The 14,759-nt window shown below is 35.2% G+C and overlaps 1 protein-coding gene across 1 annotated transcript; it reads right to left on the reverse strand.

The window, feature by feature from the left end:
- Positions 1-508: 508 nt before the first annotated feature.
- On the reverse strand, positions 509-13,523 carry SPON2 (spondin 2). The gene is made up of 8 exons (XM_063336930.1): positions 13,492-13,523; positions 12,567-12,674; positions 9,206-9,269; positions 8,183-8,408; positions 7,599-7,822; positions 7,139-7,330; positions 5,877-6,051; positions 509-3,702 (listed from the first exon to the last, which is right to left on the reverse strand). Exons 1-8 carry the CDS (start codon positions 13,506-13,508, stop codon positions 3,524-3,526), a joined length of 1,185 nt encoding a protein of 394 aa, XP_063193000.1. The 5' UTR covers positions 13,509-13,523; the 3' UTR covers positions 509-3,523.
- Between the last annotated feature and the right edge of the window lie 1,236 nt (positions 13,524-14,759).

A 14,759-nucleotide genomic window follows, 5' to 3' on the forward strand; every position in this document is an offset into this window, starting at 1 on the left:
TAATAGGAAGAGCTTTCATATGTTCACAGCTAACTGTCCTGAAATTCCCAAAGGTACTGAACTAGTTTTTCGCAGTAATGAGGTACCCAATTCAGCTATAGGAATTGAATTTTGTGTTCACAGTTTTTTTAGTTCAAGTCTATGGTGACTTTTTTGCCGCTATACTTACCTTTAACAGTGTCTTCCGTTCTGCAAGAATCAAGGCATCAAAGCTCATTCTTCATATAAAATGTTCTTGCAAAAAAAAAATTTCTTTACAAATCCATTTCAAGTTTCCTCCCAAGGTGTTTCCTGAGATTAGTTTAACCTAGAAATTAATTTACCTGTTTCCTTCCCTAAATCTCATGTATTTAGGACCACAGCATTGTGGCTGTAAGGGAAAAGGAAGGAGGAGCTTCTTTGTGTTTCTTCGCTGTCCCAAAATTTTTAAGACAAATCCAAGACTGTGCTGAAAGTAGAAGCTACAAAGGCCTAGTAATGACCACACAGGGATCATGTACCTCACTAATCGGTTTAATAAAGATACGTTATGAGAAATATGCTCCATCATTACAATGTGCTTCAGTAGAACTCACTGTATCCACACTCTTGCCAAAAAATGTCTCTATCCATGGTGTTTGCAAAAGGAATACCTGGAACTATATTTATGGCCAAACATTATACTGCCACAAAGGCATCCTTAAAGTGTGCCATATTTACCAAGGTCTCCTGAAGTCACTTAGAAAAAAACCCATATCCAAATAACTAACTAGATAGGAAACTTCTGCTTGAAGGAACCTGCAGTGAATATTCATGCATGGTAGCACTCTAAAATAGTAAAATTATTTATCAATAACTGGAGTTTCCTGTAGTGTGTTGCCTTTATACATATTCACTTCGCCTTCTCCTCCACCTCTCCCTCTCATCCCTTGTCCTTCAGTGTCCATTAGGAAACTTTTCACTTCAGGAGTTTGAGTAAACACTGAGACTGCTCCACTACCAAATCACATCTTGTAGGACTGAAACCCTAGATTTGAGTCATGTATACAATCACAGAGGCAGATGCCTTTCTACTGGACCTAGCCCTTTAGTTGTTCTGGACATTTGAAGGAGCAAAACTGTAGTGTTTAGAGAATTTCCAGGAAGGTTCCTCCAAGGATATCTTATGATTTGTGGGTTTATTTTCCCTAAGTCATAATTTTAACTTGCATCTGTTTTCTGCCCTTGACCTTTATTGAGTTTAGACTGTCACCAGTTGATCAATCAATTTGAAATTAGTTCCTGTCCTCAGAGAATATTTAAATACATACTTCAATAGATGCCTAGGTTTCTATGATGGTGATAACCGTATAACTATATAGTATATATACTCAGGTCCAGAGGAGGGCCGCAAAAGTGACGAGAGGGATGGAGCACCTCTCCTATGAGGACAGGCTGAGAGAGTTGGTGCTGTTCAGCCTGGAGAAGAGAAGGCTCCAGGGAGACCTTACTGCGGCCTTTCAGTACTTAAAGGGGGCCTACAGGAAAGATGGGGACAAACATTTTAACAGGGCCTGTTGTGATAGGATAAGGGGTAATGGCTTTAAACTAAAAGAGGGTAGATATAAGGAAGACATTTTTGACAATGAGGGTAGTGAAACGCTGTGGATCATGTTGCCCAGAGAGGTGGTAGATGCCCCATCCTTGGAAACATTCAAGGTCAGGTTGGAATTGACTCTGAGCAACCTGATCTAGTTGAAGATGTCCCTCCTCTTTGTAGGGGAGGCTGGACTAGATGACCTTTAAAGGTCTCTTCCAACCCAAACTGTTCTATGTTTCTAAATAAGTTTAGCAGAAAAGAAAATACAGAATGACTAAAAATTAATATAAAAAAATAAAGGAAAAAAACCTGAAAAGGTGGAGAAATTAACTAAACACAAAAGATGAAAATGGTAGTGTAATAACAGTATTTCCATTATAGAATGGAAACAGTGGAACCTGAAAAAAACAGGTGTAATAAAAAGAGTAAGTGAAACAATTTTAAAAAATGGGCAACAGTGGGAATCTGAAGAGTGCAAGGAGTAGAAATTCCTATACTTAGCTCTAACTGTGTGTTTATCAGCATTTGCAGGACCAACTTAGTCTAGCCTGATAAAATTTCAAATATCCTTGGGTCTTTGAAAGATTTATCTCCTGGAAAAAAAATATAGAGAACATTTTAAATGTTTCAACGCTACAAGAATACAGTGTGCTCCTTTAAGTACATAATAAATTTTCTGTTATTTGGCATATTCCAAAAAGAACCTACTCAACACCAACATCTCCTGTTCAATATCTGTGCTGAATATTTGTAAAATTGCAGTGTGCGGTAAAAATTTTGTGGGCTGACTGTAAACATGTTCTATTGAACAGTGTTATTCCAAAATCCTTTTCCTAGTAGATAGCCGCAAGTCTTTATAAACCACGTTACACTCATTTTATAATTTTTTGTTATTGTTATACTTATTTTTGTTATACAAATTTTGTTTTTTGTTATACTTATGAAATAAGTTATTTGAGCATTAAAACTTGCAGTCAGCAACAATTTCTGACATACTGTGTTTTGTTATATCTGTGTATACCTCAGTTTTGTATAATATTAAAACATTGGTCAGTTTTCTCTGTAAAAAGTTTACAATGACACAAATAGCAGCAAACACATTTAAACAAACACAGACACATTTACTGCCTGTATAAAGACAATGATATAATTTATGTTATGGTCAACAGTGTTAATTTTGAGATAGTTGTCTCATGAGGGACACACACCAGCAGTCAGTAAGTTTTTAAATCTCAGCTAACATTTTTAATTAAGTTCAGAGGTTTTCTACTAGCATCCACACTTCTGATTTTTTCTAGTAATTCTGTTGGCCAAGTGTCCTCATGACATATATTATTCTCACTTCTGAGAAAAAGAGAAAAAGAAAGACATTTTCATGTATTCATAAGTCTCAGGAAAAGTTTACTCAGTTATATTATTTTTTTAACCACACTGCAAACATCTGGTCACTCTGATTTATGTAAGCAGTTTCTGAAGAAATGCATCTTAAACAAGTTTAGAAAGACAACAAAAATGCCAATAAATTATAAAAACATAATTTAGAGAAAAAATTAATGTCTAGGTATAAATAGCTGTAGATCAACAAATTACATTATTTAAGAACGCTACTAGTTTAGATTTTGCGATTGAAAGATTTTTACATGCATGAAGTATAAACTTTCCAAATGTCATATTTTCTACCACTAGAGGGTACTCCAAGAACTTACAGTATATTTATAGCAAGGATTTATTTGGGGTTTTTTGGTCTGTAAATAATCAAACACTGTTGTCACACTAAACCTTAGGAATTTAATCGCCCCCAAAATCTTGATATTAAAAAACAACTTTCAAAACCAGTATAATATACCTTTTCAGCACAATAATGCAGCATACCCAAATTATAAGGAACATTGACTCATATGTAGTTTAGATTTAGTCAAACTTATCCTACTTTTAAATTATCTAAATTATTATCCTTTCTTTATTTCAGACACAATTCTCTGGTTCACAGCCTGTTTCTTCATCCAGATTTGGACAAGGCATTCCATTATTGGCAGGCTGAAGAAGTACAAAACGAGTTCTGATCTTGGTCCCTGTTTTTCTGCAAAGACCTCTACAGAGACCCCAGGAAGACCATTGTGAAACCTCACAGTCCAGTGGTGTTTCTGCAATATACAGTAAAAAGAAAGGTAACGTCACATAAATTGTTGCTTAAGGCAAGTAAATAGTTGGCAAAGCATTAAGGAATGATGATCAAATAGTGTCCTTTCTTATATAATAATACATGTGATATTAATAAAATCCATACGTTGTCTCATAAATAAAAATGTCTGTTTTCAGCTCCTAAGCTCATCACCACTGATATTATTATCATTATTATTACTGCAGTCTAGAGACTCTCTGAGGTACTATGTCAGTAGGGCAGCATGTTATTTATTGAATTGAAAATATAGAATTCCAATCAAAGAAAACTATGCTTAAAATAATTGCATTCAAAAGATTGCATTAGAAAACATTTACTGTTTTATAATTTTATAACTCATTTGCCTTTTCATTGCTTACTAAGAACACTGGGATTAAAGCTTTTCTCTGGTTTATTTAGGTACACTTATATTTCTTTGCAGATAGATATTGTTCCTGTAGTTGTTCATATCGAATTCCATTTGACTTTTGTTCCAATTTGCTTCAGAAATACAGAAAAGTTCAATTATTTTTATCATTAAATCATCTTGCTTTTGTTTGGTATGTACACTACAGTTCCCTTCGACAATAAAGATATCCTGTCACTAGAAGCTTTTAAATACTAAAAGCATTTTCAATATAGTTTTAATTTACTTCAAGAAAAGAAGTCAGCAACTCTAAAGTACTTTTCATAATGTATACTTCCCTTGAAAATATCTTTCATAAAAATATAGGTGATTATTCCTTAGCAGGTTAAATTAAAATATTGCTTGTCACAGGAAATTGCATCAAAACTGTGTATTACAGCATTTGTGAGTAAAATGTGTGCACAAAACCAGCTTTATATGCTGTACTAAATTTGTGACCTCTGGTATCAATTTCTGGTATTACAGTGGAGCTCACCACTTCCGTTGTGATCATTCATTCCCATGTTTCTAGTGGGAAGGAAGGACACGGTCTGGTAATTAAATCTGTCCTTTTGATTCTGGAATAGGTTTTGAAGAGACTGATTTACTGGTTAATATACAATAAAGTGGGTATATATGATTTAAAATTATTTTTTAAATATCATACTTTAAATGCATTGTTTTAAATCTATATCCTAAAAAGGGCCAAATATTCCTTTCAAATGTTGTGGGAAAGGCATATGTCTGAAAATGAGGTAAGTAGCATTCACTTTGCATCTGTCTTGTTTACTAAGAGAAATACATTAAACAAATTGATAAAGAAATGCACTTATTAAAGTATAAATCATGCATAGTGAGGTGACTAGCACAGAGCTAGAGGCATACTGTCTTCAGACTTGTTCTGGAGAAGCTCTTCTTAGAACATGGCAGCTATTCTAGGAATACATTGGGGATTTAGCCTATTGCTGTCTCTAAAAGAGTATTTAGGATGTCAGTCTTCTTATTCTTAACGCTTCCTCTTACACTTTGTAAAAATCCACTGGAAAAGTATACAGATAAAATCTCAGTGGACACTGTCCAACTGCTGTCTTTCCCTTAGAGCAAATATAGAATTTGTTAATTTGTAGATTCGAAAATTACCCTTAAGATTGACTTGAGTCAGTAGTTTGTATGTCTTCCTACCTAAACAAGGTTATTAACTAATGTTTTTAAGAAAAGAAAAATGAGAGAGAACATTATTTTTATTGTCAGGATGTGTGTTTCTGTCCAGATATGTCCAAATCAATTGAATTATATTAGTTTTTATTGCACATAAATACCAAGCCCTCTAACACAGAAAGAGACAACAATAATAGTTCTTTTGCTCCATTGTCATGTAAAAACTTAAGGATGAGTATTTATTTCAAAGTTGCAAAGAAACTGGGAACTCTCATTCTGGTCAAATGTTGTTTGTTTCTTATAAAATTCAGTGATCTATGCTATGTTAATGCTTGAGTAACCCTCACTGTGGATATAACCCAAACCTTTGAACCATAGCTCAGATATGAAATCTCTTCCTTAGTCTTCCAGGGATTCTCTTTTACTTCAACTGGTTTTATTTCCTGTGTGTGAGTCTGGAAACTATTCCTATGCAGATGGGAGAATATTCTGCCTGATCACCTGTTTCATCCATATCACCTGCCAGATTTCCACATATTTTCTGAATGAATGGAAATAACAGAATTAAGCATAGCAAAGTACTAATCGCTTACCTGAGACAGAGTCTATTATTTCATTGCTTTTAGCTGGAAGATTAAGATAAGGTGCAGGAAGACCCAGCTGGTTTTTCTTTAATTTCACCATCGTTACTTGAGCGATAGGTGGCAAAATTTTGAGTTTGGGATAATAAAATGAGTTTGCTGGGTGACTTGGAGAGGAACAAGTGATCTGTGAAATAAAAAGGGGAACCTTAAAGAAACTACATCATATTAGTAAGAAGATAACTGTAAAATCATGTTTACATATCATGCTAATACTTTTTGGCAAGTGAAATGCATATGACTAGTTTCTGTGAACCTCAGTTCGCACAGCTACTGCTGGTAATCCCAAAATTTTTATGCAGAATGCTTTGAGACTGGGTACGATGAGTTGTGCCAGTTTTTGCATAGAGGACTGCGGTGGGAGGTACCGAAAACAGAGTAATGTATGGAATGGTTTGATGGGAAGTGGATGTTACTACAAGAAAGAATGCGAGAGTATTAAATAATAATATTCAGTATGCTATAGCAGCTGTCATACGGATATAGGAGGCCAAATGTATCGTTCTCCAGCTTCTCTGTTCCCTTTCTCATTACTCATTACACAGCATTTGGCTCTAGAAATACTGACTTAAAGAAAGGTCTGACTGAATGCTTATAGTATTCAAAACATTTGAATCAAAATGTTCTGTTCCCCACCACCCTTAAAGGACAAAAGCAAAGTATGAGGCATTTAGAATACCGAGCAAGCATAAGAGATTGAAAGTGGGGTCACTGCAGTAACAATGGAGAAGTTCTCTGCTTTCCCTTAGCTCCTTTCCCTCAAATGTAACAGTTTCAGGTTTCAGAAATGCTTTTAACTGAAAACTCCTCCCCACATCAGTATTCACTACTACGAATTTTCCTGTTTAGGTACATATTTAGTAACGCCAGGACTTTTTTGAATATTTTTATTTTCCTGGTGTTTTAAGAATTGTTAAAAATAATATGAAAATAGCCGGCTTTTACAGAAAATATTTTAAATTTAGAGCCAAATTTTCATGAACTGTGTGCATTTACCTAATAAATTTGAAAGATACAGAAAATAAACAAAAACAGTGGTGTTACCAGCTATGTAATGAATCCATATAGAGAGGATATATAGAGGACTGCATCAGCAGTCTCAAATACTGAAATGTTTCACAGAAGTCTATTGTGTAGTCATATGATAGTTATCTTTTAAAGGGAGGACTCAAAACACACAGGTATGAAGTGCTAAAATATGTATATACACCTACCTCTGTAACTGTGTCCTGTGGAATAGTGGCAAAGTTTGGGGAGGAAAATGTGAAACCACTATCAGTTCCGGCATCATATGGAAATAGATCTATTGATACTTCTTCCATCCAGCGGTCTCCTTCACAGAGATTTAGGCTGTCAATACCCACAAACCAGTCAGGGCTTGGAACAATTCGTACAACAAATGAAACCTAATGAAACAAAATGATCCATCAGGATTGCATCACGTACTTTGATATGCTCCAGTCCTGCTCATATTAATTTTAACTTGAAATTTTTGAAAGAATTGTCATTATGCTCTTCTACTTTATAGAACCTGTACAGTGCTCCCTGCAATGTGACATGCTTTTTAGTAACTCTTTACATTATATTGTTCCTACAAGTGAGAACTCAAACATTTAATTTTGGGTGCTAGTGACATAAAATAAACTTTTAAAATTAATATGTACATTTACTTACTAAGGGATGTCTTGAATGCACTTCTAATTCAGTGGAGGTTTGTCCTGTACCACTGGAAATGGCAGGAGCAGAGAAGATTCCATGTACACTCTGAATTTTCTCTCCAGCTTCTTCTATTTCTTTCATTAATACCCATGCTTCACCCTTTTCAGCAAAATCACGTACACCATTGCTGGCATATTCATTTTTTTTCCACATGCTGTAGTCAGAACTATGAGTAACACCTATTTGAGTGAATACATGGCATGACATAAAAGTCTGGTTTAGATTCTCCCTATTTCTTCAATTTCTCTGCTTTATTTCTGAGGTTAACAAAAATGTGTATAAAACTGAGTGAACACTAAAACATTTGGCTTATCACTGTTTATTTCAGCTGCAGCCAATTGAAAACAGAAGTCAATTGAAAACAGTTGTAGATTTTTGAAAGTATTGTGGATACTTCAATTTCTGCATTTCGATTTTAGTAACTTTGGCTATTTTTTTCCTTTTTCATTATTTATCTTAAAATTGACTATTCAGGAAAAAAAAAGATCACAGCGGTCGAGCGGTTTATCTGTTCTTAAAACTGTACATACTTCACTTACCTAGCATTGATGACCACTGTGCTGGGGGCCTATAAAGTGGATACTGCTTAGGAAAAGCAGTCTGACTCCATTTCCCGGTGAAGATTATGCTGTATTTAGCAAGTTCCTCTGCTGTGCAAATAGAATCATCACCCACAGGCAAGGTGCTGGCATAACCTAGTATTGTTACAAGTAATGTCCAGATAACTTTACAGGAGCAGTAGACGACCATCAGGTTTTCCATTCCCTTCCACACAAAAAGAAAAAAATACATTAACCATATTAGTCACTCTAAACTCCAAATTGAATAACAGTTACCTAATAAAATGTAAAGTACCGTAAATTATAACCATAAAGAAAGCATATATCTGAAACACTAAAAATTGTTATGCTTCTAAAAACATTATTATAATGCTTTCAGATTTGATATTTCCGTGCTATATACTACAAATCTGTAATTCTATCTGGGACAAGTGTTTCTAATGAAAATAAAAATATCTTAACCTTGTCCATAATGCTACCTCTGAGAAAAATCTGTTTCTGATTTTCTTTTGAAATCTTATTAGAGTCACATCTTGAATTAATTAGGGTAGCAACTGTTTCTGTGGAAAACATTAGTGGCATATTTATTCTTCTAAAGATTAAATTGCAGGTTACTTTGCCAAAAGAAATGATTTATTTTAAATTTGTGTTCTACAAAGGCTGTTTTATGGCATAACATTTAAGTCAAATACATTTCATATTTATATAAATTATTTTGCTGTCATAACTTGTGCATTAAAAATACATTGTAATTGCTTCAGATTGTTTAAGCTACGCAGTTGGTAAAAACCAACATATTTAAAAAGTTGCTGTCATAGATTGTGCAAATTTTGCTTTTAAATTAATATGGAAATTGCATCAGACTGTTGAACTTCAGCAATTGTTTAAAATAACAGCCTTAAAAACTTATTTTTAAATGCTTTTGTTCTTTGAGAAAACTACACAAATATAACTAAAATGCTATTAATATATTAATTTGTAAAAAGAGCTGTGAATACTCACTAAATATTTCCTCTGGAGCACTGGTAGGGGGAGAGCACCTGCTTTTGCTGGCAGCTGAGTTGGTCTGCAAGAGAAGACAGTAGGAGTCTTGCTATTTATGCCTGAAGAGGGTCCCTTTGGTCCAACAATTATTGTAATCTTTAGACTTTCCAGGTTTACAAAAAGCATGCCATCTTCTTGTTTCCAGTTTTTTTGGGTGGAATATCAGAGGTTTCCTATCTGTCAACTGGTTCAGGTTCCTATCAGAAGACTGTGACGCTGAATAGACGAAATGCTTTAAAAAAATACCTTGAATTCTTAGTAACAGTTCGAGTTTTCTGGTGCCTTTACAGTTCTCTGCTCTTATTAATGCCTCCAAGCTATACAAATGAACTGATTCCAACGCTGAAATAGTTCTAGTGAATACACTTTAAATGAGAAGCATGTTTTCTTGTAAGTTTTATTGTCTGACAGATGCTCCTTCCAAACATTTACAGAAAGCTTGCTGACTCTCACACACCATATGTATGTGTTCAAATAAAAGGGGTGAGGCAGCTAAAAAAGTCAAGAGGAAAAAAAAGTTACATTTCATAATTGCACATACTCACACAGACTGTCTCCTGCAAATATGAATTAATTTAAAGTAGTACAGTGTATATTTTTGTGTTCTACAGTACCGTATGCTGGATGATGAAAGGGCTCTGTAACATTGTGGTTTCTTTGGAAAGAGTGGTTTTGGGAAGCTCTGAGACTTTTCTTAGCTGTCTTCAGAGTAAAAACCCCAAATAAAAATCTTATTATTACAGTTAAATCATACATGCTCTGTAGCACAGTACAAATGCTTACTTCACTAAAATTATTAAAATTGTCTATGAAAAATTATGCATAATACAGTGACACAATTAAGAAATAATATGTATTTTAAATTATTTTCTCCACCACCTTTCAAACAGGGGAAATCAAGGGCTTTGTGCCATACCTATAACATTAACAAATGCTATTGTGGCTGATCAGCAATGGAAGTTAAGTTCAAAAGTTTACAGTGAACCATGAAGAAAGTCTTTCATAGAGTCTTCTTTTGCAATTGTGAGGAATGTCACTTAAGTACTTCCACAGATCTCTACTATGATGGTACAGCATATGGAAAAGAAACCCCAAGTTATTTTTCAGATTAAACTCCCAGGCCATCATAGGTATATAGTTTAAGCGACACGCTATTGTCCACCACGAGGGGGTTACCAAACAATCATTTTGAGCTCTGTGGCACTTTCTCTGGAAACTTATCCTTCCCTTCTGCCCTGCACCCCATGGTAAATCAACAAGAAAAGCCAAGAGATGAATAAACTGGGATGTCTGAATGGAATTTCCATCGATTATTCTCCTGGCAAAATGGAATCTATTGCAAGTTTCAACATTTAGCACCCATAACCGCAGTTCCTGCATATCTGGACAGATTATGGGAATTCTGCAGCAGGTTAGGCCATCTAGACATCGACACACCCTTTATTTCCAAGACCTCTTCCTCCATCCTATGTTAATGCAATGTTTTCTGTAATTTATTTCTGTTCCAGGAGCCAGACTCCACTAAGAAAAAGAGTAAAGAGACTGCATGGGTATATTTATACCAGTGCTTTGAGTGTTTGTTGAAGGATGATATTTGAATTACATCCAGCTTACTCCCTCCTATGCACAGAATTCCAGATCCATAGGTTCCTTAGAGAATTGAGTCTACTTATGACAGGAGTGGGTGATCTTTCCAGCCCATGCAGCCCTCTAGAAAAACTACACAAAGGTCCCACAAGTTTTAAAGTATATTGCTCAGAGCACTGTTAAAATTACTTCAGGCTTGCTTATTTATTATTAAATAGCTTTAAACTTCAGCAGGTTTTGTTGTTTATCATCACAACTACTGAACCAGCTAACTTCACATATTGAAACATACTGTGGCACTTCCAGGGCAACACTTAAAACGAGAACAAAGCAATGAGCTCTGGATCTAGCACAGAACCATTTAATGTATCAGACTAGCCTTTTCCTTTCGAAGAAAAATTACTGCCAAAAAGCACATCACCAGACTAGATCATTCTGGTTCCATGACTACATGTTATGAATGTATCCAGGAACAGGACAATACATGCAGGCTGCATAATTTGGCACAGCTATTATAAGAAAAACTTAGTAAATGATAAAAGAAACTGAACCGTTGGAAGTCATTAACTTGGGAAGTCATTTGAGGTTTCTAAGTACAGAGCAGAGAAACAAATATGAAAATCACAAAAGTTATATTTGATTCTCCCTTGGAATAAGAGTGCGTGATGCTGTACACTGAGCATCCAAGAAGTTTCGCAGTTCTACAATTCTGTTTAATCAGTTTATCCTTCTTCTAGAGCTCCATTACTCCAGTTTCTTGAGGTTATCATGCTCTTCAACATCAGATATGCAGTTAAGGGAATACAAACGAGTCTATATCTTTTACTTCACTACCTTACCAGTGTGGTAATGAGAGACTTTGAAGCATTTTCATTTGAAAAATCGAAAATGGATTATTTTCCCAAAGGCTACAGATACTTACAGGGAAACTGGATTATAGTCCTTATTCTTGTTCTCTGATCCTGGTCCAGAATGGAGGTTTTCTTCCTTGTGATTCCTACACTGGACCTTTCCCTGTTTTCAATGAGGACGCTGCTATGACAGATTTCTCAGGAAAGATTAAAATCTTCAGGACCTACAGCCTAATTCTTTTCTTTGTTGTATTCATAATTAAATTCTTAGCAAAATACAGTGACAGTAAATTTTATTTAATTATCTTCTCTTCTGTCCTCTCCCCACCCTCCTCCAATCCCATGGTGGAAGGGCGCGGGGAAAGAGAGATAAACATACCTAGTAATGTTGTCAGAAAATACTAACTTGGGGACTCCCAATCTTATTTATTTAAATAGAAACTGTGTTAAGCATAATCAGTGTCTGACATTGTGAAGGACATCAAAACACCAAATTTAGTATCTCATAGATGGGAAGAAAAAAAAAAAACCACAAGCAGAAAAAAAACCCAGATTTCCACTCAATGGATTACTTTCATGGCTGAGAAGCCACAGATGCCAAATTTCTGTGGGTCAGCAGCTGGAGAAAAAAAATGCTGTGGGATCAGAACCTATGCTTGCTTTCCTCCTTCAGTTTGTATGTCCTATTAGAAAGCAGCTGAAAACTCATGGAAAATTGGAAACCATTTAGAAACCACTTTACCTGTGTATAAAATTGGACTAATTCTTTCTTTTTTACAGCAAAATAATTTTTTTTTTCAAGTTTGTGTCTCTTCAGGTACACTTATTTAGGAGTAGGCATACAAAGCCTTTTTTACTTAAGCATCAATCCCAAAATGTACCTTCTGTTTAATTTTATTTGCAGAAGCGTGCAACTTCTGGTGTTTCGTGTCAATAAGAGAACAGTCTTACAGTTCCTGCAGGCTTTACCAAGATTCACAGGAGGAAATCTGGAAAGTATAAAACAAAAATGGTGTCCAGATACTTTTGGCTTTTAAATAACAGTCATAACTGTGTCTAAAATACTCTGTATTTTTTACTAACCAAAAATAATTAATAGAACAAGAAAATGAGGAAAAAGGCCCTACTTAAAAATGTAGGAGTACAGTCAATACCGTGTTGATTCTTGAATCATTTACACCACACAGAAATGCTTATATGAACATGTTTAGGCTATCACACAGGAATATAGCACATTGAAAGGGTGTAAATTCCATTATGATTAGTCAGAGAATAATTTAGCCCTTTCTCTGACAAGCAACAAGATTGGCATTATTAGTCATGATTTTTCTATTAAACCATAAGAGAAAGGAGATTTAACTAAAATGATTCATCTGAAGTTAGTTTGCCCACCTTTATTCAAAACAGAAGCTCCAGAAATTTTGTATCTGTAGTCCTGAACTATTAGCAAACACTAAATTTTTTCTAAAACAATTTCCATTTTGCTGGTAAAGAGTGTATCTGCAACTTTGATATTCAGAGGCTGTTTAATATGCTTATGACTGGCTAGCATCTCTTTGTCTACCAAGAAAAACATAACATTGTGTTACTTAAGAAGGATTATACACCCATACTTTCTCTCCTCTAGTTACCATGGATACACATACGATTATGGACACTCAGCAATGCCAAAAGGTTTACATTCAGGCAAAACCCTCTGAGCTCTAAATTGTAAAATCTTAGTGCCAGAGTGGCAAGCAGCAGAATATTTTATCATAGAGAAACTGTGGCGTTGGTTTAGAAGGTCTTATAAAATAGAGCACTTACATAAGAGAATAAAGCATTCCCAGTATTGGATGGTACAACAGTAGTGAAGGCAGCTTTAATCTTTATTTATCTGTTGGGATAAAAATTTATCTTGCAGATTAAAGTACCTAAAATAAGTGTATACATTTCATATGTAAACTGCCACTATATAATGGAGGTCTAGGCATTATAATCAATAGAATCTACAGAACTGTTCACCTCACCCTTTAATCCATACCTATATTTGACTAAATGAATAACTGATGAGTAGCTCTCTGGTCTCCATGAACTGTATTGATAAGCTTGACATTGACCAGACACCTAGCTCTCATGTAATCATCATCTACACATAAGTAACTGATTCAGGCATCTCTATCTTTTGCTGAATCTGAAGCCAAGTGGACTTTATTAGATGTTCTCACTGGTGACTATAATCAATATATATATTCCTGCTAGTAGGAAATTGCAAATTCACTCTGTATTTTGAGTTTAGAAATTCCCTTTGTAATGGTGTTGGCTTTGGGATTGGGGAGGGGGAGTGATTTGTTGGTTTTTTTTTCTAATTCAGGGCTCACTGAGAATTCAAGCCAAAATAAGGAAAAGGATAAGGAAAAATCAGTTTTATTGACAACAATGACAGAGATCAGCAACAAAAAGCTCTTCTTTCATCTGAATTTTAGTCACTTCTAGTACTGAAAAACCTAGTATGTAGGCCAGCACTGGATAAACAAATCAAGGTCCTCTATGACAGGGACCAGAGATTATGCTTCTCTTTGGGCTTCTTCCCCTGCCCACAGCTTAGGTTCCCCAAAAACTGTGCAACAATAGCAACTATATCTTTTCTGTTTTCCAAAACAATTTGCAAGATACTAAAATCCCACCCTTTTCTGCATCCCACCTTATTTTCATCTCCTTTAAACAAGTAAAAGATGGCTACACAGTGAGACAAACTGAAGAACTGACCCAGTTAATAGCAAATCTTTCTAAGTTACCTTTCAGTAAAATTAGTTCCTTCAATTGACTCACTGTTTGACACAAGAAACATAGCAGAACAAGCAGCTCCCAACAGAGAAGAGGGTGGGAGCACCCATGTCAGTGGCAATACAGGGTTTAATTTACATGAAAGTGGCAGTGCAACCATAGATTACACGTAGGTTAGTGAGACTAGGGATTGTATCTGTCAGTGCATCCATTGCTTGGGAGTCACCCGTTTCACCACAGTCCTTCAGGCATGCTATCTTTCTATCCACCAAAACTCACAGAGCTGCGGAAAAATCCTAGCTTCCTTG

This window comes from Chroicocephalus ridibundus, chromosome 5, assembly GCF_963924245.1.
Source record: "Chroicocephalus ridibundus chromosome 5, bChrRid1.1, whole genome shotgun sequence".
NCBI lineage: Eukaryota > Metazoa > Chordata > Aves > Charadriiformes > Laridae > Chroicocephalus > Chroicocephalus ridibundus.

Coding starts and splice junctions, on each gene's coding strand:
- SPON2 (XM_063336930.1), bottom strand. Junction 8,409..9,205: donor TGCTCCAGAGGAAATATTTA/GTGAGTATTCAC, acceptor TTTGTGTGGAAG/GGAATGGAAAACCTGATGGT. Junction 7,823..8,182: donor ACAGTGGTCATCAATGCTAG/GTAAGTGAAGTA, acceptor TCACTCAAATAG/GTGTTACTCATAGTTCTGAC.